Raw genomic sequence first — 26,488 nt, forward strand, 5'->3', positions numbered from 1 at the left:
TGCTCCCATCACCCTCCCACGGCTGCACCCAGGAGCTCTTTCCTCCTGGGAAGAGTGTGGTGCAATGGGGTTCTCTCTGCTCCTATGTCAAACCCACTTTCCCAGCCTGGTGGTGGGATGCCCTGCAGGAATGGGCAGCACCAACCCTTCCTGCCCCTCCCGGGTGCTCTCTGCCATCCTCCCTCCTGGCTGCAGACCGCAGGGACCAGATGGGCCCTTCCTCCTCCCGGCTCAGAGCTTCCTGCTGCTTCCCACTCACCAACATTTGCATCTCGCTTCTGCTCTGACCTTTCAGAGTGGAGCTGGAAGTGAGAGCAGTGCTGCACGATGAGCCCCTCTGCACAGCTCCAGGTGTGCCTGCATCCCCCTGAGCTGCCCCATGGCACAGCCCTGGCCCCATGGCACAGCCCTGGCCCATAGGAGAGCCTCTGTCCCATGGCATGGCCCCTGACCCCATGGCAAAGCCCTCCACTCCACAACAGAGCCCTTCCCCATCCATGGCACAGCCCCTGCTCCATGGTAGAGCCCCCATCCATGGCAGAGCCCAGAGCAACAGGGCCCATAGTAGAGCCCCTGTTCCATGGCAGAACCCCCACCCTAAGGCAGAGCCCCTGTCCCATGGCAGACCTCCAGCCCTATGGAGGAGCCCACACCCTACAGCAGAGCTCCAGCTCCATGGCAGACCCCTTACCCCATGGCAGAGCTCCAGCTCCATGGCAGAGCCACATCCCTACGACAGAGCACCTGCCTGGATGCTGTTCCCCCAGCACAACCCCATCCATGTGCTGATGCAGCCCCACACAGATTGCATGCTAGCAGACAACTACAGGCCCTCCCCAGGAGGCTGGGGGAAGGATGGATGTTTTCCTACTCCTCATGCTTGCCTTGCTCTTGAGCACTCACCTCTCTTGCTCACGTTCATGGTGTTGCATGCACGTGGGGTTACTCATATTGTGTGTTCACCACTGCAGAGCCTTCCTGAGTTGAGTATGCTTTGCTTGGCCCCTCTGCCCCCAGTGTTCTCTCTCCTCCTGGCTCACACTCACTCTTTTTCACACTTGGCTGCTCTCAGGAGGAGCTGCCATGTTCCATACATCAGGTGTTCCATACACCAGGGCTCAGCAATGGAGCTCAGTGATGGGGCTTTTTGGGTCTGGGAAGGAAATCAGGACAGAAAATCCAGAAAGTTTGTCTCCTTGAGCTAAAAAATACCAGAAGGACTGCAGCTAAACAGCTCATGATCAAAACTGACCAAAGGCCAAGACAGAGGGCAGAGTTAGTGTTAGGCTACCAGGCTGGGTGGGTGTCCTGGCCTCACACTCTGCCCTGCCCTGCCCCATCTCATCCCACCCATGCAGCTGGGGCAGATCCCGTGTCCATGCAGAGCCCCCAGCCCAGCTCCATCCACCCAACTGTCCATCCATCCATCCATCCATCCATCCATCCATCCATCCATCCACACATCCATCCATCCATCCATCCATCCATCCATCCGTCCGTCCGTCCATCCATCCATCCATCCATCCATCCATCCATCCTTCCATCCATCAGTCCATCTGTCAGTCCATCTGTCAGTCCGTCCCAGTCCGTCCATCCATCCATCCATCCATCCATCCATCCATCTGTCCATCCGTCCATGTCCATCCATCCATCCATCCATCCATCCATCTGTCCATCCGTCCATCCATCCATACGTCCATCCATCCATCCATCTATCTGTCCATCCGTCCATCCATCCATCCATCCATCCACCCATCCGCCATCCATCCACCCATCCATCGTCTGTCCATCCATCCGTCTGTCCATCCATCCATTTGTCCATCCACCTGTCCATCCATCCATCCGTCCATACGTCCATCCATCCATTCATCCATCCGTCCATCCACCCATCCACCATGCATCCACTCATCCATCGTCTGTACATCCATCCATCCATCCATCCATCCGTCCATCCATCTGCCCATCCATCTGTCCATCCATCCTTCCGTGCTGCCGATGCTTTGCTCAGTCCTTTCCTCCCTGGACTTTCCTCCCATCTGCAGTGCTCCCAGCAGCAGGAAGGAACAATCTCAGTGGCTGCAAGGTGTTTCCTGGCTCCCCAGATAAGATGAGAGGGGAAGGGGGGGGGTGTGGGCACATTCCGGCTCCCCCCTGCACACCCAGCCTGGGCTCTGCACAGCGTCACCCAGGCGTGACCCATGCACAGCCATGAGTGTGACGTGGGCCGCCCAGGCCAGCAGGCAGGACGTGGGGTCAGGGGTTCCAGCAGGAAAGGGGCTGAGCCGGCAGCCACGGGGTTCCTGTAGGGTCAGGCTCTGCTGGTGCCAGAGGTAGGGCAGGAGCACGTGGCAGGTAATGGGGCTGTGCTGCCAGGAACACGGCTGGGAGCTGTGGGATGTGGGGATGGGGCAGTTTTGGGGGGCCGTGGGGGTGGGTGGGCTGGCATGGAGCTTTGCTGTGGGGTCAGTGGGGATGAGTCAGCCCCAGTGCTCTGCCATGGGGGTCAATGGGTTTAGGTCAGACCCAGTGCTTTGCTGTGGGGTCAGTAGGGATGGGTCAGCCCCAGTGCTGCGGCTGCAGGGCTGCGCTGTGGGGCCGTGCCTATGGTTGCGTTCAGGACCCGCTTCCCCGCTTTCGCTTCCCCGCAGCTTCTCGGTCCATCCCGGGAGCGCAGGGCCGGGGCTGCCCTGCCCCGCTCCGACGGGAGCCGACGGGGCCGGACCGGGGGGGCGGGGGGGTCAGAGAGAGGGCCGTGAGGCGGGGGGCGGGGTTGGGGTTGAGGGCCGATCGGGGGTCCGCAGAACGCGGGGAGCACGGAGGGGTCGCGGAGCTCCGGAGCGCGGAAAGTCCGGGAGCGGCAGCGCGGCCGTCGGGGCGGGGACCCCCCGGGCGCCGTCCCCGAAGTTTCCCTCCGCCCTCCGCTCCCCTCGCACAGCGCTCCCCGTTGCCATGACGACTCCTTAAACTAACGCCCCGCTGCCGGCGGCGGGGGCCGAGAGCGCGGAGGATCCGCCGCGATCCGCCCCGTTCGCCCCCGCCCGCTCCGCGCTGCGGCTCTCCGGCCGCGCCGCGGCTATGGTGGGTCGGGCCCCGCAGCCCCGCAGGTATCAGCGGCCACAGGGGGTCTGGGGGGGTGAGCGGGGGCGGCGGGGGATGCTCTGCCCCGCGGAGCGCTCCTCGGGCCGTGGGGTGCGCGGGCACGGAGCTTCGTGGGGCTCCGCGGGCTGTGGGTGGGGGGAGATGTGACCCTTCTGGGGAATGGAGGGGGGGTCCGTGGGCGGCCGGAGCCGTGGGGCCGGGCTTTGTCTGCCGGGAACCGCGCTGGTCCCCACGCGGGACGGGTGCCCGAGTGTGCAGCGGAGCGGCACGGAAGCGGGGGATGCCCCGGTCGGGGCTGTGCCGAAAGCGGGGCCGTCCGGTGCGGGTGTGAATTCGGGCCGTGGTGGGGGGTCGGCGGTCGGGTGGTTTCGGAGTGAGGCTGCGGTGTGAGCTGGGATGCGCACACGGGGTGGCAGCCGTCGGGGTTTGCGGCTGTGGCACCGCCGTGCTGGGGGGTGAGGGCCGCGTGGGGCGGAGGTGGGCTGGAGAGAAGGGCTGTGGCTGTAGGAAGGCTGGGGGAAAAGGGCTGAGATTGAAATGCATTGAATGTGCTGGGAGGTGCAGTGACACGGATGTATGGAGAAGGGGCCGTGGTTTGTGGTCGGGTGTGTGGACTTTCCTATGAGAGTGGTGAGGTGCTGGAACAGCTGCCCAGAGAGGCTGTGGGTGCCCCGTCCATCCCTGGAGGTGTTCAAGGCCAGGTTGGATGGGGCCCTGGGCAGCCTGGGCTGCTGTGAAATGTGGAGGTTGGTGGCCCTGCATGTGATGGGGGGTTGGAACTTCATGATCCTTGAGGTCTCTTCCAACCCAAACTATTCTGTCATTCTGTGATTCTGTGTGCTGGGCAGCAGGAGCAGTGCTGGCAGCATGCATCAGACAGGGGCTGTGATGCCTGCAGGGCGCTCCAGAAGCACTGAGGCAGCGCAGGGAGACTTGCTGGTGAGGGCACATCACTGCTTTCTTAACAGGTCTGACATCTGTGCGTGCAGACCTTCACCCTGGGCTTTGCACGCAGTGCTTCGTGCTCCATTTTTCCATGTGCTCTGTGCTCAGTTTGTGAGCAACGAAATGTGTTCGATCACCAACTCCTCTCTGGGTTCTGCTGGGTGACACAACTCCGGGACCGGGATGGGCTGATGGGTTCTGCTGTCTCCAATGTCCTGCTGGGAAAATGAAACTGTGCTGCTCTAATCCTGTCCTCAAACTGCGTCAGGGGAGCAGCAGACTCCAGAGCTGGAGTACTGATGTCCATGGTGCTCCATGTTGGGATGGAAGCATGGAGCAAACTGGGTTTGAGCCGGAGCCAGACGTGCTGCTCGAGGCTGAGGGATGCACGGCTGCATCGCTTCCATGCAGGCAGTGCTTGCAGGGAAACAGGGGTGGTTCCTCGGGGGGCATGGCAGGGTCCTCCTCTCCCAGAGCTCCACCAATCTCACTTGGAAACTTCAGATGTCTCCCTCGATGGTGGCGTGCAGTGAACAACACATGTGGCAGCACAGCGCACGTTTTTGTGTCTTATTTGCTTATTGAAGTTGTGCTTACATTTCTGATAAAGTTCTGGTGCCCACGGTGAGGTCTGAGTGCCCATTTGGAGTGTGTGGGGTATGCAGAGAAGAGGGTGACATGGGGAAACGGCGCAAAGGAGAACATTGCTGAGTTTTTTGTTTAGATAACAACCTATTATTTTGAAGAGTTTTTACATCATGTAACACCCGAGCATTCCCAGCGTTGTTGGTTTTGGTTTGAGGGTGAGTAATCTGTAGTATTTGTGTGTTTGCTCCATGCATTCAGTTGTAGAGGTGTGACGAGGAGGGGATGAGCGAGGAAGGAAGGAGTTGGTGCTACCAGGATTGGGGTGGGATGAGGTCACCCCCCAGGGACCATTGTGTCCTATACCTGGGTCAGGGGGCAGCGGAGACACAGCCGCCCCTATGGGACACAGAGCCCTGGGGTGGGATCTGTGATAAGGGAGGCCTCGGAGCTGAAACAAGCAGAAAGAGTAAATTGCCATCCCACTCCTAAAGGCAGCTGAGCTGCTGTAACTGTGACAACGGGCGCAGGCGATCAGTTCCACAGGCAAAGTGGGGAGGGGGACCGGCGCTGGCATTGGGGGAACCTCCCAGGGCTCAGCCCATCCATTGTGGGATCGGCTGCCCCGGCTGCTGGCAGTGTAACTGGAGAGGAGGGCTGGCGAGGAGCTCTTCAGCATTAAATATTGACAGATCCTCTGTGGCAGCAGCAATGTGAGTTTGTGATGCCGGATATTCTGTCGGGACGAGCGGCTCTGGGGGGCACTGGGCTGATCTCTGGGGCCCGCAGGGCTGTGTGTGTAAGGAGCAGCTCGGGCCTCCTGGCCCGGATCCTTCTGCTTTTTACACACATCCTCAGTGGAGACTAAAAGAATGGCAGGAAGTGCAGCACGCACCCGGCGCAGCCCATGGCTGCTGCTGATGGAGCCTGCATGGCACAAGGCTTTTATAGCAGGGCTCCTCTGCTCCTGTTGTGATGACAGGCATGGGGGCTGCACCATGGGCACTGGGATGGCCCCTTCTGTAGGGCATGGGGATATGGGATGGCTCCTTCTGTAGTGATGGAGATGTGGGATGGCCTCTTCTGTAGTGCTTGGGGCTGTGAGATGGCCTCTTCTATAGGGCTTGGGGATGCAGGAAGGCCTCTTCTGTAGGGCTTGGGGCTGTGGGATGGCCTCTTCTGTAGGGCTTGGGGATGCAGGAAGGCCTCTTCTGTAGTGCTTGGGGCTGTGAGATGGCCTCTTCTGTAGGGCTTGGGGATGCAGGAAGGCCTCTTCTGTAGGGCTTGGGGCTGTGGGATGGCCTCTTCTGTAGGGCTTGGGGATGTGGGATGGTCCCTTCTGTAGTGCTGGGGATGTGGGATGGCCTCTTCTGTCGGGCTTGGGGATGCAGGATGGCCCCATCTGTAGAGCTGTAGGGCCTTGGGATGTGGGATGGCCACTTCTGTAATGCTTGGGGCTGTGGGGTGGCTCCTTCTGTAGAACTGTAGGTTCTGGAGCTGTGCAATGGCCCCTTCTGTAAGGCTTGAGGATGCAGGATGTTCCCTTCTATAGGGCCTGGAGCTGTGCGATGGCCCCTTCTGCAGGGCTTGGGGATGCAGAATGGCCCCCTCTGTAGGGCTTGGGGATGTGGGATGACCCCTTCTGTAGAGCTGGAGGGGACATCTCAGGGCTGTGTGTTGGACACAGCACATGGCATTGCTCCTCCATGGGACTGTGGCCGTGGGACACCTCAGCAAGCTGAAAGGTCTCCATGTGAGCCCCAGCTGCAGGCATCTCTGTGAGCCCCACCAGCCACATGGCGGCCCTGGGGACGTCTCTCCATGCAGATGAATTCCTTCAGCCCTCTGAGAGAGGAATCTCCAGATGCTCCCCGGCTCCCACCTCTGTCTTAGGGACAGCATCACTTCTGCTCTCACTTTGGAGCTGCTGGGGACCAGCTGCCATGATGGCTGCAGACCCTGTTACCCTGGAAGGGGAAGAAGCTGGGTGAAAAGGAGCGAAATTTGGGTATCCTCAGCAAAAGAGTCAAACTGAGGCCATTGAACAGGAGGGGCAGAGCAGCCCCGCAGTGCTCCCACTGAGTCCCCTCACCAGCAGCAGACTCCTTGGGGACCGGGCTGATGCACAAGCAGCAGTCTGAACACATTGCGGATCATCTGCATAATTTATTCCTCTTGTGAAGAGTTTAATTTATCAGGCCCAATAATAAACTCATACATCTCTGCCTTTTATCAGAGCTGGAAGGAGATGCTCGTGCTCTAAGCATTGAATTTATCCCCAGAGCTGCTTCTCGTGCAGACCGGTGCCGTGACATTATGGGATGCACGCTCACATGGTCAGTGTTGTGCCGGGTCTCTGTCATGGGAGGACAGAGGGATGAGAAGGAGAGGAGCATCCAGACCTGGCCATCACTGAGCTCCAGCCCTCTCTGCCTTCCCATGAGAGTGGCACCAGCTCATAAGGAGCAAATATGAGGAGCGTTTCCTTTCTCAGCTCCAGGTTCCACTGCACTTTCTGTTGCCCTGAAGCTGTGAGATGAAAGCAGCAGAAGCACCGTCTCCTTTCTGGAGACTGTTCAGGATGGCTCAGCCTTTCATCTGGGTCCCTTCTTATTAGTCTCCTTTCTGGGGCGGCCATCCCTGCTCCTTCTCTTCTTCTTATAGCAGTTTTCCCACTCTTGCCTCCCGTTCCTCAGTCCCCCTGGTGCTGTAGGTTTTGGCAGAGCCCCAGCACCCACCCTGCACCTGTCCTCTGTGCAGGGCTGTGCCCACTCCCAAACCACTCTTTTGCTCCCAGCGCTGTCTGCAGTGCCCATGGGGGGACTTGGCTGGTGGCACGGGGTGCTTGGCCAGTGGGGCTGGAAGCCCTGGGACTCTCTGGGCTGAGTCCCAGCCAGGAGCAGCAGCCTCAGCCTTGGGCCTCAGGGTGTGCTCAGGGGAAAGCTCCCATACCCCAGCCTGCTGCCCATGCCAGGATGGTTGAGCTGACTTTCCTTGTGATGCTCACATGAAAGCCCAAAGGGTGTGGAGTGGGGATGGGCACTGGGGCTGTGCCACTCGTGGTGATACAGAGCCATGCTGTGCAGCTCCAGCCCAACCCCACTGCACTCATGGCTGGGGCTGACTGAAGCACTGGGGTAAGCTGGGGGCACAGGCTGCAGGAGGAGCCTTTGGAGGATGGGGAGCTCCTGCTCTGCATCACCACACAGTGCCTCATTCCCGTGTCCTAATTGCAGCCAAGAGTCTGCCTGCAGCACTGGCAGCGGTGGGGCACGGAGGTGGGGGCTGCTCTTTCTCTTTGGGCAATGCTGTGTGCTGCAGTGAGTGATCTGGGGCTGTGTGTGGTGGGCTGTGTGGGTGTCCCACCCCCTGTCCCGCTGTGCCCAGGTTGTCCATCCATCCCCAAGCTCTGCAAGGCTGGACCTGCCAAGTTCATTGTCCCTGCAGGCACAGCAGTCCCTGCCCCAGCACTGCCTGTCCCAACCTCGGTGTTCCCAGGGCTCAGGGATGGCAGCAGGACACAAATGTGCCCCACGCTGTTTTGTTCAGGTCCGACACAAACAACGGTGGTAGATTTCCTCTGTGTCAGCAGCACAGCTGTCCTGCGAGCCTTCTGCAGGGTGAGGGCAGCAGGGTGGTGACAGCTGTGTCCGGAGCCAGGTGCCATGGGCCCCCTGGGACCTCAGGGCATCACTTTACAAAGGCACAATAGCAGCTGGGTGAACTGCAGGGCCCACGGTGCCTCTGCTGTTGGGTGCTGGAGTGCATCTTGTACAATGTTAAAGCCTGGTGGCACCCACTGTGGTGCATCACGGACAGAAATGGGATCCTGGCAGCCGCCCCTTCCCCCCCAGCACCTTACACCGCCGTCACCATCTGCGGCACAACAAGAAATCCCAAGCCATACATTTTTAATTTTCTACAACACAGCAGCCATTTCAGCCACTCACCCAGAAAGGATCTTTAATGAGAAGCGAGGAGAGAGAGCACACACATTTCCAGCGCGCAGGAGAGCCGAGGCACTATGGAAACACTCTACTCCCTCCCGGCTGCCTGCCGCTGCTCCGAGTTCAGCCCAGAGAACTTCCCTGCACTGCTGGAGGTGGGCTCTGCTGCTGCCTGAGCAATGAGCCCACCGCTGGCACTGCTGGGCTGGAGGCTCTGCTGGAGAGGTGGGAGAAGCACGTGAGGTCCCTCCTGCTCCCTGCTCTCCTTCTGTGGCTCCTGGGGAGCTGCGTTTTGCTCAGACATAACCTCACCGTGCTGTGCCATGGGCTGGCAGTCCTTCAGCCTGCAGGGCACAGGGGAAGCCCCTGGGGCACAGCATTGCTGTGAGCATCCCCTGCTGACCAGGGGGTTTGCTCTGGGATGCTCCAGTTCCCAGGTTCAGGACCTATGGGGTCCCCACATCTCCCTGCCGTCACGGGGAGGACATGGGTGTTGCGTGGCTGGGGATTGGTGTGGGGTGCATTGCACTGATGCTGTCCTTGCTGTCTGTTGTCTGCAGGTTGATGAGGAGGGAGTGCTGTGACCCCGTGCCTGTGACAGTCGTTTCAGGTAAGCACTGTGCTTTCCTACCCTTCCTGCCTTGGGGAATGCCCCAGGCCTGCTAGCACGGGGGTGAGGATGGTGAGGACCCTGGGGGGTGGTCTGTGTGGGGCAGTGGGGATGGGGACCTGACCTCTGCTCTGGGACAGCAGTGTGGAGGGCTGAGGGCTGGGAAAGGATGGAGCATGTTGGGATGAAGGGGACGGGGTGCATTCAGGCAGGCAGTAAATGATGCAGAAGCAGCCATGAGTCAGGAGCAGGACATCGCAGCATGATGCACCTCGAGGAAACATCGAGCAGAAAAGGCCTGGGGAGAACTGCTGAGTGGGGCCTGCCTGGCCCATCCCATCAGGATGCAGCATGTCCCATCTGATGGAATCCCCCAGGTTCACCCAGCTGAGATCCAGGATCTCTGGGACAAACACCACTGCTCTCAGAGGACAGGAGGCTCCTGGTCACCTCGTTGGTGTGGTGCTTCTTCCAACCCCAGCTGCTCAGGTGCTGCCGTGTGCCATAGGGCTTCTCCTGCCCTGCCCAAAGCTGCCAGAGCCTCTGGAAGTAAAGTAGTGGTGAGGGGTGTGCGAGGAGTGCCAGGAGCAGGATGGGGGTGTGTGCTTCCTCCCAGTGCCTGAATGGATGTGGGCAGGGGAAGGATGCGGCACCGCTTACTGGGTCTGTGGTATGGCCAGAGTGTGGCACATAGAGGGAATGGGGCAGCTGGAGATGGAGGGATGTGGGGAAGCAATGGGATGAGCTGGGGAGCCCATGGCTGGTGGAGCTGTAAGACCCAGCTGGGGGAATACAAGAGAGAGGTGTCCAGTGGGTGTGGAAGGCAGCAGGTGGCAAACGTCTGCCCTGGTTTGGGGCTGATCCCATCCCCTGCTTGGTTGAGGACCGGACTTCCACCCCGATCTCCTCCCTTCTCCTCCTGCTTGCTCCTGCCAGCAGCTTTCTCCTTCCTGGGGGTCCCGTGGTGCCCAGCCCTGACCCCAGCCCACCCCCCTGCCCCAGACAGTTCCTGCCCATGGGGGTCTGTTGGGTGCTGGTGCTGTGCGCTGTGTGCATGCACCCTGAGGGGGTGCTCCCACCTGCTGCTATGTGCCCCAGTGCAACAAGTGCTGGGCTTGAGGGGAGCCCAGCTTCTGCCCCATTCCCTGCCGACCCCTGCAGGCATTTGCCATGCGCACATCCTTTAAGTCCCACACAGGGGTGGGGGCAAAAACAGAGAGACCTCTGTGGATGGGCTGACCCCATGGACACCTCTGTGGGGCTGAGGCTTAGGAAGAGCCAGAGCCAGGAGTGCAGCCCAAAGCGCACGGTGGGTGTTGGGGCGAAGGCATGGAGGCAGGGGCTGGAACAAAGGAAACGTAAAATGCTGAGGAACAAGAATAGCGAGGTGCTTTTTTACTGAGCGTGGGTCTGCATTCAGCAGGAGCTTTTCACAGCCTGCAGCTTCCTCCCAGGGTCCCTACAACGCGTTGCTGCTTCACCCTGTAAATCCTGCTGGTAATTCAGGCTGTGTGTGCAGGGCTGCGTGGGCTGAGCAGCGTGGGCTGTGCTGCGTGTTCCCGTGCAGGGGAGGGCAGTGCTGTGTGGGCTGTGCTGAGCTCTTCCGTGCAGGGGAGTCGCTGTGCTGTGCTGTGCCATGCCATGCCGTGCTGCTCTGTGCCATGCAATGCTGCTCCATGCCGTGCAATGCTGCTCCATGCTGTGCAATGCTGCTCCATGCCATGCAGCGCCATGCTGTGCCATGCAATGCTACACCATGCCATGCAATGCTGCTCCATGGCATGCCATGCTGCTCCGTGCCATGCTGTTCCATGCTGTGCCATGCAATGCTGCTCCATGCCATGCTATGCTGCTCCATGCCATGCAATGCCATGCTGTGCTATACAGTGTTGCACCATGCCATGCAGTGCTGTGCTATGCCACGCTATGCTGCTCCATGCCATGCCATGCCACACTGTGCCATGCAGTGCTGCTCCATGCCATGACATGCTGCTCCATGCCATGCTGTGCCATGCAATGCTACACCATGCCATGCAATGCTACACCATGCCATGCAATGCTGCTCCATGGCATGCCATGCTGCTCCGTGCCATGCTGTTCCATGCTGTGCCATGCACTGCTGCTCCATGCCATGCCATGCTGCTCCGTGCCATGCAATGCTATGTTGTGCCATGCCATGCTGCTCCATGCCATGCTGTTCCATGCTGTGCCATGCCATGCTGCTCCATGCCATGCAGTGCTGCTCCATGCCATGCAATGCCGTGCTGTGCTATACAATGTTGCACCATGCCATGCAGTGCTGCTCCATGCCATGCCATGCTGTGCTGTGCTATACAATGTTGCACCATGCCATGCAGTGCTGCTCCATGCCATGCCATGCCATGCTGTGCCATGAAGTCCTGTGCTGCGCCATGCAATCTCTGCACTGTGCAATGCCGTGCCATGCTGTGCCATGCTGTGCAGTGCAATGCTGCACCGTGCTGTGCTGTGCTGTGCTGTGCAATGCTGCCCTATGCCATGCAATGCTGCACTGTGCTGTGTTGTGCCAGGCAGCTCAGGGCCACGAAGCAGCTGTGCAGTTAGTGGTGCTTTCTGGCAGTGCTGCGGGGCTGTGCCAGCTGTCTGAGCACAGGCTGCCAAGTGCAGGGCAGGTGCAGTGGGCTCGAGGTGTGTTTGCAATGAGAGGTGTGCATTTTTCCAAGCTGTTCTTTTCCTGTCTTGTGTCTTCAGTGAAGTTAGCCCTGCCTGTCCGAGAGGGCATCCACAACTCACATCTGCATGCTGTGGCAGCATCATTTCTGAACACTTAGCAGCAGATTGCTCCCCAGAAGGCAGCACTCTGACCAAGACCTGATTTGTCCTTCATGCTCAGCAGCAGAGCAGCAGATCCCAGTGGGAGAAGAACCCTGGAGAACTGGGCTGGGCCAAGGCATTCCTAGTAGGACTTTGTTCCTAATCCCAAGGGGATGCAGGGAGGCTACTGCCAAGCCTGGAGTCTGGCTCTGTCCTGCTCGGATCTGTCCTGCATGGCTGCAGCCTGCAGTGCTTCCCTGGGTGCTGCGGATGCTGAAACTGCCCTGTGCTGCTGGGAGGGGTGGGACGGGGCTGGAGGTGATTAGCCTCAGCCTCAGACAAGCAGATGGAGGCAGCGTTATCCTATTAACGGGGCTAAGCAGGGCATCTCTAAGCAGTGCAGGGCTCTGTTGGTGGGTCCCGGGCTCCTCCAGCAGCAGGATGGCTTTCTGGGGTGGCATCCCCTCCAACGGCAGCTCCAGGTAGCAGCTACACCGTGGTAGCACCGAGTCCCCAGGAACAGGTCAGGTACAGCCCTCCCAGCCCTGCACCCTGCACCATGCACCCTGCACCCTGCTGCAGGGGCCTAGAGCATCAGTGGGGGATGCTGGGGGGGGGGGGGGGGGGCAGAACTCCCACGAATGAGGGGTGCGTTGGTGAGCCTGAGCCAGGGGGTGGTGATGGGAGACCCTTCCTTTGGTGATGGTGGCGGTGGGGTGGACTGGGTACTCTGGGGACTGTGTAACTTTGGGAAGTCTTGGGTTCCCTGCTTCTTACTGCCTTGTGCTGCTCCTGAGATGGAGCTTAGAGGGTGCAGGATGGGATCTGGGGGTCTTGGCTGACCCTCAGCTGAACATGAGCCAGCATTGTGCCCGGGTGGCCAAGAAGGCCAGTGGCATCCTGGCTCGTAGCAGCCAGGAATGGGGGTGGGACGGCAGGGGATGGACTCAGGGTGCAATGGGGAGGGTCAGGTTGGAGACTGGGAACAATCTGTGCTTCAAAGAGCGGTCAGCAATGCACAGCTACCCAGGGCAGTGGGGAGTCCCCATCCCTGGGGGTGTTCAGTGACCACAGGGATGTGGCACTTGGGGACGCGGTCAGTGGGATGGGTTCAGGTTGTACTGGGGATCTCAGAGCTCTTTCCCAATCTCAGTGATTCTGGGATACTTGCAGCAGGTATGGGGCCATCCTGTGTGGTCTGTGCAGCCCTACCTCCATGGAGCAGTGCTGGGTACCAGCTGGGTCAGGCTGGGCTGTGGCATCACCGCACTCCATGGGATTTGGGCTGCACTGCTGTGGGGCTGTGCTGCTCCACAGAGAGGCACAGAGGTGCATGCTGAGATGTGGTTGGATGTGCAGGAACGTAAAGCTCAGCTTTACTTGTCCTTGGGCTGTGCCACCTCTGTGTGCTGTGTTCATGCCCAGCTGTGCCCAGCAGTGCTGTGGGCAGCGAGAGGCAGCAGCTGGCTGTTCTGACCGTGGTGGGGCAAGCACTGGGCTCTGCTCCTCTCAGCTGCATCCTTGCATACATCTGGCTTTGGAGCTGTGTGTGTGGGGCTGGTTCTGAGCTCTGACTTACAGGGTGGGAGGAGGCTCTCAGTACACAGCTCCATCCATATGTCCCTATGGGTGCAACCTGCAGCGGGCAGCACCTGGACATGGGATCTGGGACCCCACGAGGTGCACAGGGCTCTGCACGTGCTGCTGAGAGTGTGCAGCCGCAGTTACCAAGGTGACCGTGTTAAGTGATGTTCCTATGGCTACGTGGCTACGCACCGCTGGTGCTGGAGTTACTGTGTGGGGGTGCAGAGCCCCCTGATGTGGTGTTCCTGAGTGAGGCTGCTCTCATTGCAGCCATCCCCCCATTCCACCACTTTCCTGGTGCTGGGTGGTTCTCGGTGCTGGGTTGCCCCAGGCAGGAGACTCTGCACACCCAGAGGGCCCAGGGCTGCCCCTGCCTGGCTCCCTGTGCCTGGCAGGGAACTGGACACTCCTTTGGGATGGACTCAGTCTCTGCATGGGAAAAGGGCTCCTGGAGCTCCTACCATGGCATCCCCGGATCCCTGTGTGAGCCCTGCCTGCTGCCTGGAGCTGCCCACATGGCACAGAGAGCCCTCAGGTCCTGGATGCATCGTGGGGCAGTTTGTCCTGCACAGTATGGCCAATGGCACCAATGTTGAGGATGTGCTGTGCTGCGTAAGGAAAGGGCAGCCAGGGAGGAAGGACTGTGCTCCTGATGGGAACTGGGACAGACATTGCAAGGGCTGTAGGGCAGGATTACCCCAACCCTGAAGGTGCTCAAAGCCAGGCTGGAGGGAGCCCTGGGCAGCTGGTGCGGGGTGCATAGCCCATAGCAGGGCATGGAATCAGATGACCAAATGACTTGAGAGCAGCCATGAGAAAGATTTGGGGATGTCAGTGGATGAAAGACACAACATGAGCTGGCAATGTGTGCTGGCAGCCCAGAAGGCTGACCAGATCGTGGGCTGCACCAAGAGAAGTGTGACCAGGTCGGGTCACGCATGGTTCTATGATCTTATGGCCCTTAAGGTCCCTTCCAGCAGAAGCCATTCTGTGATCTCCTCAGAAGGAGATGAACTTGGGGAGATCAATCAGAGAGGGCACATCTGGGAGGAGGTTCTCCACTCTGGGTGGAACCCAGAGGCGAAGGGATGAGACCAGGATGCTCCCAGCCCCAAACTGCCTGAGGTGCAGCTGCTCTTGTGCCAGACCTGGACCTGCTCAAACAGGGTGGGGAAGCAGCCAGAGCACAAGCAGCAGCTCCAGGGATCTGTGGCACAAGCCTGGATTTCACAGGCCATACAGAGATGTAGACAGAGAGCTTTCTGCCCTTCTGGGGGCAGGTGGCAGGGGACAGCAGGACGGCTGGTAGAGACAACACCTGGGAGCCACGGTGTCTGCTGCTCCAGGGCTCTGCCAGAGGGATCCCCTGCAAACTGCACTGCAGTGCACTTTGGCCACCTGCACAGCTCTGAGCTGGGGTGGTTCAGGGTTCCCTGCTCCCTCTGCTAAGCACTGGAGCACAGGAGAGCCCGGTGTTGCTGGGCATGCTTTCACACAGTGCTGGGTGCTGCTCCTCCTGCTGTCCCTGGTTGGGGTCTGCACCCCACCTCTGTCACCTTGAGAACGACAGCACTGGGGCGATGGGTCTGCTCCCAAATGCTGCAGGAGTGGCCTTTACTCCTCTGCTCATCCCCAGTGACCCAGTGACCCTGGCAGGCAGAGAGAGGGAAAATCTATTGGCAGCAGAATTACCCATGGAGCCTGGAGGACACAGGCTGATCAATGAGCCATCCCCTCTCCCTCTCCTGTTTCCCCTCTCTCCTCATTTGCTCTGTGCAGCAGTCTGGGGCTGTGAGCGTGCTGCTGTGTTCCCACAACACTTTGCTCAGCCCATCTCTGTCCTACGTCCCTGGGTGAAGGAGGTGCTGAGAGCTCTCCTGGATGTGCTGTCATCCCTCTGCTGGGTGCAGGCAGAGAGCAGCCCTGACAGTTGAGGGCTGGAAGGGCTGTGATGGTGCTGAGTTCAGTGCTCGCCCCTCTGATGTGGTGGTAGGAGCCTGGCTGAGCTCACTGCCCTGCTTTGTATCACAGCATTAGCCACAGATCGTAGAATGGCCTGGGTTGAAAAGGATCACAATGACCATCTAGTTTCTAAGCCCCCGCTATGTGCAGGGTTGCCAACCAGCAGCCCAGGCTGCCCAGAGCCACATCCAGCCTGGCCTTGAGTGCCTGCAGGGATGGGGCATCCACAGCCTCCTTGGGCAACCTGTTCCAGTGCCTCACCACCGTCTGGGTGAAAAACTTTGTGTAAGCTGCCTGCCTGCGAGGCAAGGAGCAGACACCCTGACAGCTGCTGGGACAAATTGCCCACACGGTGCCTGTCCTGCTCCTCAGCATGGGGTGGGCATGGACACAGCATGGCCTGAGGATGGGGCTGCATCCAGAGCCTGCATGCACTGGTGCCTTGAGGATGAAGCAGAGGACGGGGCTGTGCTGGTGCAAGCTGCTCGCTGCTGCCTCTCACACAGCACTGGGACGAGGCCATGGCACACAGCCTGTGAGCACAGCCCTGGCACTGCCCTGGCCCTGGGGCTGGGTGAGCAGCCCACATTGGGATGCAGGAGCCCCGGCAGCCGCACAGCACACCGAGCTCTCAGCCCCACGCTGGGGTTAAGCAGTGCCACCTCCCTATCCCCATCCCCCCGTGAAGGCCAAGCCTTCCACAGCGCCCACAGCCATCGACCGAGCTCCAGCTGCAGCTGCAGCCACCCCTGGTAAATCAGTAACTGGTGTGTGTGTGAGCCAGGCACTGCGTGTCCCATGGGCATCGCCAGCCAAGCGCGAGCGGACGCTCCCCGGTCCTTTGAGGTGAGGGCTGAGTCCCTGTGGCCGCGTGGGGGGGGGGCTCAAGGTGACCCTGGGGTCCCCTGGTCCGGGGGAGCGTAGGGGTGATGAGGAGCTTGCACAGCACCTGCACACAGCGCTGGGCTTGGTGCTGCTGGGGGAGCCGGGCGGCTGTTGGAGCAGGCGCTGGTTGCTGGCTCTGGAGGGGTGAGCATTGCCTGGGGCTCTGAGTCTGCAGCATGGGGCTGATGGGGCAGGTTGGGGGGTTAGGGGCCTGTCACCCTGTGCTGGTGCAGGTGGTGGTTGTGCTTTCCTGTCCTGGTGCAGATGGTGGCTCTGCTGCCCCGTCCTGGTGCGGATAATGGCTGTGCTGCCCCATCCTGGTGCAGATGGTGGCTGTGTTGCCCCGTCCTGGTGCAGGTGGTGGATGTGCTGCCCCGTCCTGGTGCAGATAATGGCTGTGTTGCCCCGTCCTGGTGCAGGTGGTGGATGTGCTGCCCCATCCTGGTGCAGATAATGGCTGTGCTGCCCCATCCTCAGGCTGGATATTAGGAAATACTACTTCTCTGAAAGGGTGGTCAGGCACTGGAATGGGCTGCCCAGGGAGGTGGTGGAATCCCCTTCCCTGGAGGTGTTCAAGGAACGTTTGGATGTTGTGTTGAGGGATATGGTTTAGCGAGAACCATTGGTGATAGGTGGATGGTTGGACTGGATGATCTTATAGGTCTTTTCCAACCTTAGTGATTCTGTGTGATTCTGTGTGTGATCCTGGTGCAGATGGTGGCTGTGTTGCCCCATCCTGGTGCAGGTGGTGGCTGTGCTGCTGCATCCCCAGATCAGCTCTCTGGGTGCTGCTCTGGAGGAGCTGGGTGCAACCTCAACCTGTTGGTCTTTCCAGCAGCAGCTCTACCCCAGGGCATGGGGACACTTGTTTGCACCCACCTGGCAGCGATCCCCTGCCAGCACCCTGAGCCTCCCCTTAGTTCTGCTTGCAGTGGTGCTGCTCCTAGCCACATCCCCCAGTGCTGCACAAGGAGCTCTGGGGGGATGGGGTGCAGCTCATGCCCTGCAATGTGTGGCCATGGGGCAGAGCTGGGGCACACACATCTCCTGCAGAGCAGCACAGCCAGGTCCCTGCTGCTGCCACCTCCCCCAGGAATGCAGCACCTGTGCTGGAGTGCAGCCACCTGCATTCTCCTGTGACCTGCCCTGGCACTGGTGTGCCTGGAGATGTCTGCCTGCCCTCAAAGGAGCTCCTTTTTGCTCCCATGTTGGTATTGTGGGCTTTCCCTTGGCCTGGAGACATTGCTGCTGCTGCTATGGAGCTTCCAGCTGCTATTATCCCTGTTTCCTTTCCTCTGCTCCATAGCAGAATGTTTGCAAGACTGCTGCTTGCACCAGAGCTGAGCTGCTCCCTGTGATGTACATGGGGGTGGTGCAGGTTTGAAGCCCAGCAAGGCATGAGAGCCGTGCAGGGCTCTCCTTTGGAGCTCTGCTTCATTCCCTGCGTGTGCCCAGAGCAGCCCCAGGGCTGCAGCCCCAATCAGGGCAGGGTCTACTGTGCAGAAGGACACTGCAGCAGCTGCTCAGCCTGCAGAGTGAAATTGGAGTGTGGGTCTGATTGCTGCCTGTGATACTCCTGCAAACAAAGGAGGGGAGAGGATCTGTGCTGGCCGGCAGATAATGCTGTCACATGGATAGGGGAAACTAGCCGTGAATGTGTGGGCTAGAAATTAGGCCATCGTGCTCCATCATATCAGAGAAGGATCTGAAACAGCTTTCCAGGAAGAGGAAAGAGGACGAGAGGAGGCCCAGAGGACAGAGTTTGGAAAAATGGCTTCAGAAGTGGCCCCTGGCTGCAGCAGCCCTGGCCTGAGGACAGGGAGAGCAGCCTAGTGATCCCATTGTGGAGTTGGGCTTTCACCCCATGCCAAGAGCCCCATGTCCCACTTTGCCTTTCCTGCCCTTCCACGCTCTGGGCTGCTTGTTTTCTTCAAGCCCTTTCCTCATGCACTGCCCTGGGTCCCACTCCCATGGGTCCCAGCACCATAGGTCCCATCACCCTGCTTCCCATGGCTCTGGATCCCACCATCCTGGGTTCCATCACCCTGGGTCCCATCACCCTTCTTCCCACCACCCTGTGGGTCCAATCACTCTGGATCCCATCATTTTGGATCCCATCAACCTGGACCCCACTGTCCTGGATCCCATCACCCTTCTTCCCACCACCCTGGGACATGGGCAGTGGGCACTGTGGGGGCAGGTTGGCTGATCTTAGAGGTCTTGTCCAACTGGAATGATTCCATGATTCAATGATTCTATGACACTGGGAGAGACGAAGAGAGGCTGTAATTAGGGGACAGAAGAGCAGCACTGCACAACTTCTCATTGCAGTGGATGTTGGGGTGTCCCAATGAGTGGCTCTACATGGGCTGTCACACTGGTGCCATGCACACCCCCCTGCTGAGCAGTGATTTCCTTTGGCAGAAGCATCACCGATCTGTTCCTGTCACTATAAAATCTTCCTGAAAGATTTTATAACTCTCTTTGATGGCTTTTTATCCATTTTTCCCGGCGTTAGGATAAGACTCATTGGATTATAATTTCTGAGATTTTGAGTCTTTTCTCAAGATAAGTGATTTTTTTTTTTTTTTTTTTGTTCAGCAGAGAAGTTGATTTAATAAGAGAAAATGAATGTGAATGACTCTGCAAGTCTGTAATGGAGTTTGGGGGGGGGGGGGTGGCCAATGCATTTTTCCGATCACTCGGATCTGAAACATTATTGGGAGCTAATGAGGTACCAGAAGATTTGAGACTGGGGGGGGGGGGGTGAAGCCAGAATATTACTGACAATTACCATCTGGAGCGTTTAATTTCTCCCCGTGGTGAAATAACGAGGCAGGAAAAAAAAGAAAAAAGAAAAAAAAAGGAAAGAAAATCATTGAACAGCAAGAACGGAACGGAGTGGAGCAGAGCAGATGTGGCACCACTGATGTCCCTCTGCAGCCACGCAGCACAGCTCTCCCCTGTGTCATCTCCGGGCTTCCTTCCTTGTAGAGGCAGGACTTCCTGCTGCTCCCCAGCTTCTTTTGGGTTGAAACAGCCCTGTAGGATCACTGAAGTTGGGAAAGAGCTCTGAGATCCCCTCCAATCCAACCTCAACCCATCCCACTGCCCACGTCCCCAAGTGCCACATCCCTGTGGTCTCTGAACACCCCCAGGGATGGGGACTCCCCACTGCCCTGGGCAGCTGTGCAGTGCTGACCGCTCTTTGCAGCACAGATTGTTCCCAGTCTCCAACCCGATCCTCCCCATTGCACCCTGAGCCCATCCCCTCTCACCCCATTGCTGCTCCCCGGGAGCAGATGCTGACCCTCCATGCAGAGAGGGACCGATGTCATTTAGCTGGACTTGAGCAAGGCCTTTGACACGGTCCCCCACCACATCCTTATCTCCAAACTGGAGGGATGTGGATTTGATGGGTGGACCACTCGATGGATAGGAAACTGGTTGAAAGGCCGCAGACAGAGGGTGGTCATCAATGGCTCCATGTCCAGGTGGAGGCTGGTAACGAGCGGCGTCCCCCAGGGGTCTGTCTTGGGACCGGTGCTCTTTAACATCTTTATCAATGACATCAGTGATGGAATCGAGTGCACCCTCAGCAAGTTTGCTGACGACACCAAGCTGAGTGGTGCGGTCGATACAGTTGAAGGAAAGAATGCCATTCAGAGGGACCTCGAGAGGCTGGAAACGTGGGTCTGGGTGAACCTGATGAGGTTCAACACGGCAAAGTGCAGAGTTTTGCACTCGGGCCAGAGGAATCCCAGGCATCCCTACAGACTGGAAGGAGCGGTCCTTGAGAGCAGCCCCGTGGAGAAGGACCTGGGGGTCTTGATAGATGAAAAACTTAACATGAGCCAGCAGTGTGCCCTTGTGGCTCGGATGGCAAATGGTATCCTGGGCTCCATCAGAAGAGGGGTGGCCAGCAGGGACAGGGAGGTGATTGTTCCCCTCTACTCTGCTCTTGTGAGGCCCCATCTGGAATACTGCGTCCAAGTCTGGAGCCCCCAGTACAAGAAAGACAGGGAGCTGTTGGAGAGGGTCCAGAGGAGGGCCACGAAGATGATCAGGGGACTGGAGCACCTCCCCTATGAGGACAGGCTGAGGGAGCTGGGCTTGTTCAGCCTGGAGAAGAGAAGGCTGCGGGGTGACCTCATTGCAGCCTTCAGCACCTAAAGGGAGCCTACAAACAGGAGGGGAGTCAACTCTTGGAAAGGGGAGATAACAGCAGGACAAGGGGAAATGGTTTGAAGTTGAAGGAGGGAAAATTGAGGTTGGATGTGAGGGGGAAGTTGTTTACTGTGAGAGTGGTGAGGTGCTGGAACAGCTGCCCAGAGAGGCTGTGGATGCCCCGTCCATCCCTGGAGGTGTTCAAGGCCAGGTTGGATGGGGCCCTGGACAGCCTGGTCTAGTACTAAATGTGGAGGTTGGTGGCCCTGCCTGTGGCAGGCGGGTTGGAGCTTCATGATCCTTGAGGTCCCTTCCAACCCTGGCCATTCTGTGATTCTGTGACCCAGAGATGCTGGTGCCCAGAGCAGTGCAGCTCTGGGTTTCTCCTCCTGGCCTCTAGTCATTCCTGCACCACGTGCAGCCTCAGCTTCTGACTCCCTGCTCTGCTTCCCCTTTTCCCCCTCTGCCCTTTGTTCCAAAGATATTTTTGCCTGCTCCCTTCCTGGCCGTTCGGACTCCATTGTCTCCTGAGCTGCCGGAGGTCTCAGCTGGACTCACAGTGACTCACGACCATTCCATCCGCTTCCTCCCCTCTCCAGCCCCACCTCATCCCCCATATCCCTGACTCACAGCCCAGAGCCTGGCCCGTTCTCTACAGCCCTCACCTTTGCTGTTGATGAGCTGCAGCCCTTGGTCCCGCAGCCACGATCTCTCAGCCCCCCTGAGCTCTCCAAAGCAGTTCCCATGCACCTTTAGCCAGAGCCAGAGCCCAGCAGACCCTGCAGGGTGCGTGGTGTCATCCCACTGCTCCCATCCCCTCTCTCTGCCCCACTGCCCTGTAGGAAGCAATTCCCAGAGCCCAGGAGAGGTGCTGTGGCACAGGCAGCCCCACTGGGACATTTTGGGGTTTGCTGCTGGGCGGGAGCATAACTCACACCTTAGAGCCGGTTTATATTTGGGGGTGACTGAAACTGATGTCACTGTGTGCTCCCATCCAGACACAGAGACCTGACCCATGCTGGGGATGAGGGCAGCCCGTGCTGCAGGGAAGCTGCTGAGCCACAGCTGTCCAACACTGCTGTGAAGGTGTGGATGGCAGGAGCCCAGAGATGGGCCAGTTGCTTCTGAGATGTTCTCATTTATCAGCACTGACCCAGGATCTCAGTTTTGGAGCTGGTGCTGCACTCATGCTCCAGAACCCCTTGGGCTCCTGCTGTGTCCCAGGGCTCTGGGTCCCTGGGTGCAGCCTCCCCTCTCTGTTCCCACCTCTGTTGCTGTGGATGCTTGGAGCTGATGATGTTCCAGAGGGGAGTGCTGGGGTCCGGGCTGCCCACAGAGCCTGGCTCTGGCTGGGGTGGGAGGGCTGGAGGAAGCACCATTACTCATTTCCTGAACAGATCCAGGCCGTACCGTAAATCTCTCAGCTCTCAGTGGTTTGGGGGCTATTTCTGTTTGAGGATTGTCATCTAGATTAAAGCCTTGAATCCCAGCCAGCCACGGACCGGACACAGCCCCATGCATGGTCCTGCAGGGCTCAGCCCTCATCCATCTGCTGTTGGCAGGGAAGCCCCCATTCCTGCCCGGGAGTGAGGACCTCACTGCCAGGAGCTCTCCCTGACAGGAGAACGGGCAGAAATAGTAGCAGCCCATGGTGTGGCTGCTTGCATCTCTGCTCCACGTGTGGGAGCTGACGGCAGCTGTGCTGCCAGCAGAGCCTGGAGGTGGCAGCTCCCACTGGGGCAGATCTGTCTGTCCCCAAAGCTCGGTGCTGCTGTGTACTGTTGTCCAAATTTGGGTGTGTGTTTGTTGGTGTGCATGGTCATATCCCAGCGCTGACAGCCCCAGGGAGCTCGCAGTGGGCAGCACTTGGGCACCCACAGGAGGAACAGTTTGTGGGGCAGAAACCGAGGCTGTCTTTTAACACAAGGCAAAGTGCTGAGCCCTGCTTGTTCTGCTGGTGTCCAATCTCCTTCATGGGAATCCCCTTCAAGGGGGCCAGGCAGGCACTCCAGGAGTGATGGTGTGGGGGTGGAGATGGAAGACCGGTGTTGCAGATGGGGCAGAAACTGTGGGGCACGGGTGGTGGTGTGGGGATGGGAAGGGGCACACACATGGGTGATGGCATGGAGAGAAGGAAGCTGATGGGCACAGGAGCAGAGCCTGGGATGTGCGCTCTGCCCCCAGCACTGTGCCCAGCCCCAATGCTCTGGGTCTGGTGCATGCACTGTGCTGAGTGCCTTGGGGTGAGCAGGGCCCTGGGTGTCCCTGTGTCTGTGGTGGGGCTGCCCACTCCCTCTGCTGGGATGAGGAGGAGTCTCTTCTGAGTGGGAGTCACTGCCATGGGATTGATGCCCACCCTGGCACCTACACAGTGTGGGGGTTGGCCCCTTGCTGGGAGGGGTCCATCAGTGGTGGTCACAGAATCACAGAATTGTTTGGGTTGGAAGAGACCTCAAGGATCATGAAGTTCCAACCCACCCTGCCACAGGCAGGGCCACCAACCTCCACATTTCATAGCAGCCCAGGCTGCCCAGGGCCCCATCCAAGATGGCCTTGAACACCTCCAGGGATGGGGTCCCCAGTGAGGTGGGGCATCCCCAGAATGTCCTTGGGATGGGGATTCCCCTGTGGGATGGGGACTGTCCTTCGCAAGACCCTGGGCATGAAGATCCCCATTGGGGTGTCCCTGTGAGATCCCTGCCATGGGGCGTGGGGGTGTCCCCACAACGATTCCTGCTTTGTGGGGTCGGGTTCCCCATGGAGAGACCCGAGATGAGAATCCCTTTGTATAGCGGGAGGGGTAGGGGTCTCTGCATGAGGGATGCCCGTGTGCTGGAGGGGCTGGGGGGGACCCACCGGGGGTGCACGGCGCGATCCCCGCTCACCGCCTGTCTCCCGCAGGGCCCCCGGGGGGGCTGTGAGCGCGGCCCCCGGTGCCGGTGCCGGTGCCGGCCGCCCCGCCGCGCCGTACGGAGCATGCCTCTGAGCCCCGCCGGCAGCAAACATGAGAGCCCGGAGTCGCCGCCACCAGAGCCGCCGCCGCCACCGGAGCGACAGCCCCGCGCCTCCGCCGGGGAGCCGGGCTCCGGCCTGCGGGAGGAGACGCGCCTGGACCCGATTCGCGGCCCCGCCGGGCCCCGCTCCCCCAAGCTGGCGGCCCCGGCGCGCATGGAGGAGCCCGCGCCCGGCGCCATCGTCGTCCGCATCGGCATCCCCGACCTCCAGCAGACGGTGAGTGCGCGCCCGGCCACGACCCGCACCTCACCACATCGCTCCCAGCTCCGCACCGCACCGCTCCCAGCCCCGCACCGCACCGCTCCTGGCCCCGACCCACACTGCGCCTGACCCCGCACCGCCGCGCACCGCACCCGTCCCCGACCCCCCTCTCCGACACTGCCCGGCAAACTTCGCTGTGCCGCGGCGGGGCCGGCCGTGTACGTGGCCGGCAGGAAGGCTTTCGGTGCTGCTGCGCTCTCGGTGCTGCTGCGTTCCCCCGCTCCCCACCTCCCCGCTCCCGCTGCCCGCAGAGCCGCGCAGGGACGCACGCGGCTGCGGCGGACTCTTTCCCCGCTGCGCTCCGGAGCCGGCAGCGCTCTGCCGACTGCCCGGGCGGGGGGAACGGGGCTGGGGGAGGGAGGGGGCACAGCTCCGGCCCCGGCTGTGCCGCGGGTACCGGGCGAGTGCTGCGGTGTTGCGGCGCAGGGGATGGTGATGGATGGTGCGGGGTGCCCCGGTGCGGGGACGGCAGTGCGGCAGGAGGAGTGGGCGCGTGTCACCGGACGGGAGCTGAGGTGGCACCGGGCATCGAGCTGTGCGCCATGGGGAGATGAGACAGAGGCGGTGGTGCTGGGGGCGCGGGGAGAAGCGGGTGCTCGGGGGCAGCCGTGGTCAGGGCAGAAGGATTGCAGTCACCGTGGATTTAATGAGGGCCCAGTGTTGGGGCAGCAGCTTGCCTGGTGGGGGCAGGAGGGGCTGCACTGCCTTTGGATCGGATGGGTGCTGCGCTGCTCCTCTATGCAGCCGGGAGCAGTGCCCTCAGGGACCGGCTTTGAGCTCCTCGTGCCAGCCCCGCCACACCGGCTCCTCCTCCCTCGGCTCCGTTCCCCTGTCCTCCCACAAACTGAGGCGTGGAGAACCCGGTCCCCATCCTGCTGCAGCCCTGCTGTGTGACACAGCGTGGTACGGGGTCTGGGGGGGACAGCCATAAGGAGCTTGCAGTGGTGTCCATCTCTCTGCCTCCCTGTTCCCTAGGCACTGTCTGCACCCCACTCCTGCTTGGTCTGTTGGGAAGTGTGCTGGGTTCTGGGGTCAGCTTGGTGATGTGGCTGGTGTGATACTGGGGTCAGTGTGGTGCTGGGGTCAGTGCTGGGGTCAGCCTGGTGCCGAGGTCGGTGTGTCCTGGGGTCAGCCTGATGTCAAGGTCGGTGTGGTGTTGGGGTCAGCCTGGTGCTGTGCCATTCTCCCACCCCTCGCTCCCTGCAATCCTGTGCTGCATCCAGGGCTGGTCCCAGGGTGAGGTGAGGTAATGTGGCTGTCCCAGACCCAGGTCCCCAAGCTGTGGGGGCAGTGGGCTGTGCCATGCAAAGCAGAGCATCTTAGCATGCATGGAGAGGGCTTTCCCATCCCATATCTCACTTCCCTGTCGATGCCTCTCCAAGAGCTGATGAAACATTTCAGGGCTGTGTTTTGGGAGCCAGAAGAGCCGGAGCCTCTGGGGAGCTGAGGACGTTGCTCTGTGCGATGGGGATGTGGAGCAGGGCTGCAGATGGGAGCAGGGCATGCTGGCATCTCAGCTCCAGCGTGGCAGCGGGACCGGCCCTCGAGTTTGCAAGTCGAGCTTCCCGGCTCTCCTGGGGTTGTCTCCAAGCCTCTTTTAGGTTCCTTTGCAACTCTCCATCACTTCCTTTGTGCAGCTGAAAGCCTTTGAATTCACCGTTAGTGGGCTCCATTGTTAGGAGCACATCTCCACCGCGGGCGGTGACCTTGTGTCGGGGAGGGAATCGTCTGTTTGCGTCCTAATGACAGGTCAGCGCTTCGGGTTAAACACTCCGAGCAGCCTGCAGTGGTGCACAGTGTGGGATGAGAGGTGAAGCTGCTGTGCAACCGTGCAGGAGCTGGAGAGTGGCCCCTGGGGGACAGGAGGGATAAGAGGGATGAAGCACTGCAAGGCAGTAGCCAACTGCAGACACAGCTGCAGAGAGCAGGTGGGGATGTGGCAGGGGGATGCAGGACCGAAAGCAGAGGGGCTGCGCTGGGATGGAGAGGCTGCACAGCTCAGTGACCAAAAGGAGAGCCCTCTTCATGCACTGCAGAAGGAACTGGGACATTCCCCAGCTTCCCAACCAAGCAGCAAAATCCCCTCTGGTTGCTGATTACAGGAGGATGTGAACGATCCCTTTGTGAAGGGCAGAGGTGGGGGGCTGTGGGCACGGGACAGCCCTGCAGGGGTTGGGGTGGAGGGGGGGTGGCAGAGGGCAGTGCTCAGTGCTGCTCCTGCACGGTGCAGCGTCTGGGACTGCGGTGAGGAGCCATGCAGTGCCTGCAGCTGTGTGTGCTGCAGAGAGCTCCTCTGGCCTGCAAGGCTTGCTGCTCAGCTGGGTGTTTTCGCAGCACCCTACATTTCCTGTCCCCGTTCCATTCTTTTCCCACAAGCGTTTTGCAAAGCATTTCCTCGCTCTGGATCACAGAGTGCTGAGGTATTGCCCAGAAGCTGCTTTGGGGGTGGGCACTCTGCTGAGACCCCCCCAAGGCTGAATGGAGCTGGGGCAGCTCGCACCCGTGGCCTGACAGCAGTTAGAAGGGCAATTAGTGCAGGAGCTCATGCTGCAGCGTGGCCCATGGGCTGTGTGGCAGTTGGGGAAGTCCCAGGGGTGCTGGATTGCCTGCATCCTGCGGAAGGATGTCCTGCAGT

The 26,488-nt window shown here is 59.9% G+C and overlaps 1 protein-coding gene across 5 annotated transcripts in view; it reads left to right on the forward strand.

The window, feature by feature from the left end:
• The first annotated feature begins 2,193 nt into the window (after positions 1 to 2,193).
• The window catches only part of SHANK3 (SH3 and multiple ankyrin repeat domains 3), a 290,023-nt gene continuing 265,728 nt past the window's right edge, over positions 2,194 to 26,488 (forward strand). For 3 of the 5 annotated variants that reach the window (XM_090121365.1, XM_090121388.1, XM_090121417.1), the window contains exons 1-2: positions 16,309 to 16,371; positions 23,479 to 23,808. In XM_090121365.1, the coding sequence (XP_089977491.1) occupies positions 16,324 to 16,371; positions 23,479 to 23,808 (378 nt within the window). In that variant the 5' untranslated portion in view covers positions 16,309 to 16,323. Of the gene's footprint in view, positions 2,353 to 2,843; positions 3,105 to 9,136; positions 9,187 to 16,308; positions 16,372 to 23,478; positions 23,809 to 26,488 lie in introns of those variants that run through there. The other 2 variants (XM_090121481.1, XM_090121525.1) reach the window with 2 other exon arrangements.

The sequence above is a fragment of the Phasianus colchicus genome, chromosome 1 (assembly GCF_987193195.1).
Source record: "Phasianus colchicus chromosome 1, bPhaCol1.hap1.1, whole genome shotgun sequence".
Classification (NCBI taxonomy): Eukaryota; Metazoa; Chordata; class Aves; order Galliformes; family Phasianidae; genus Phasianus; species Phasianus colchicus.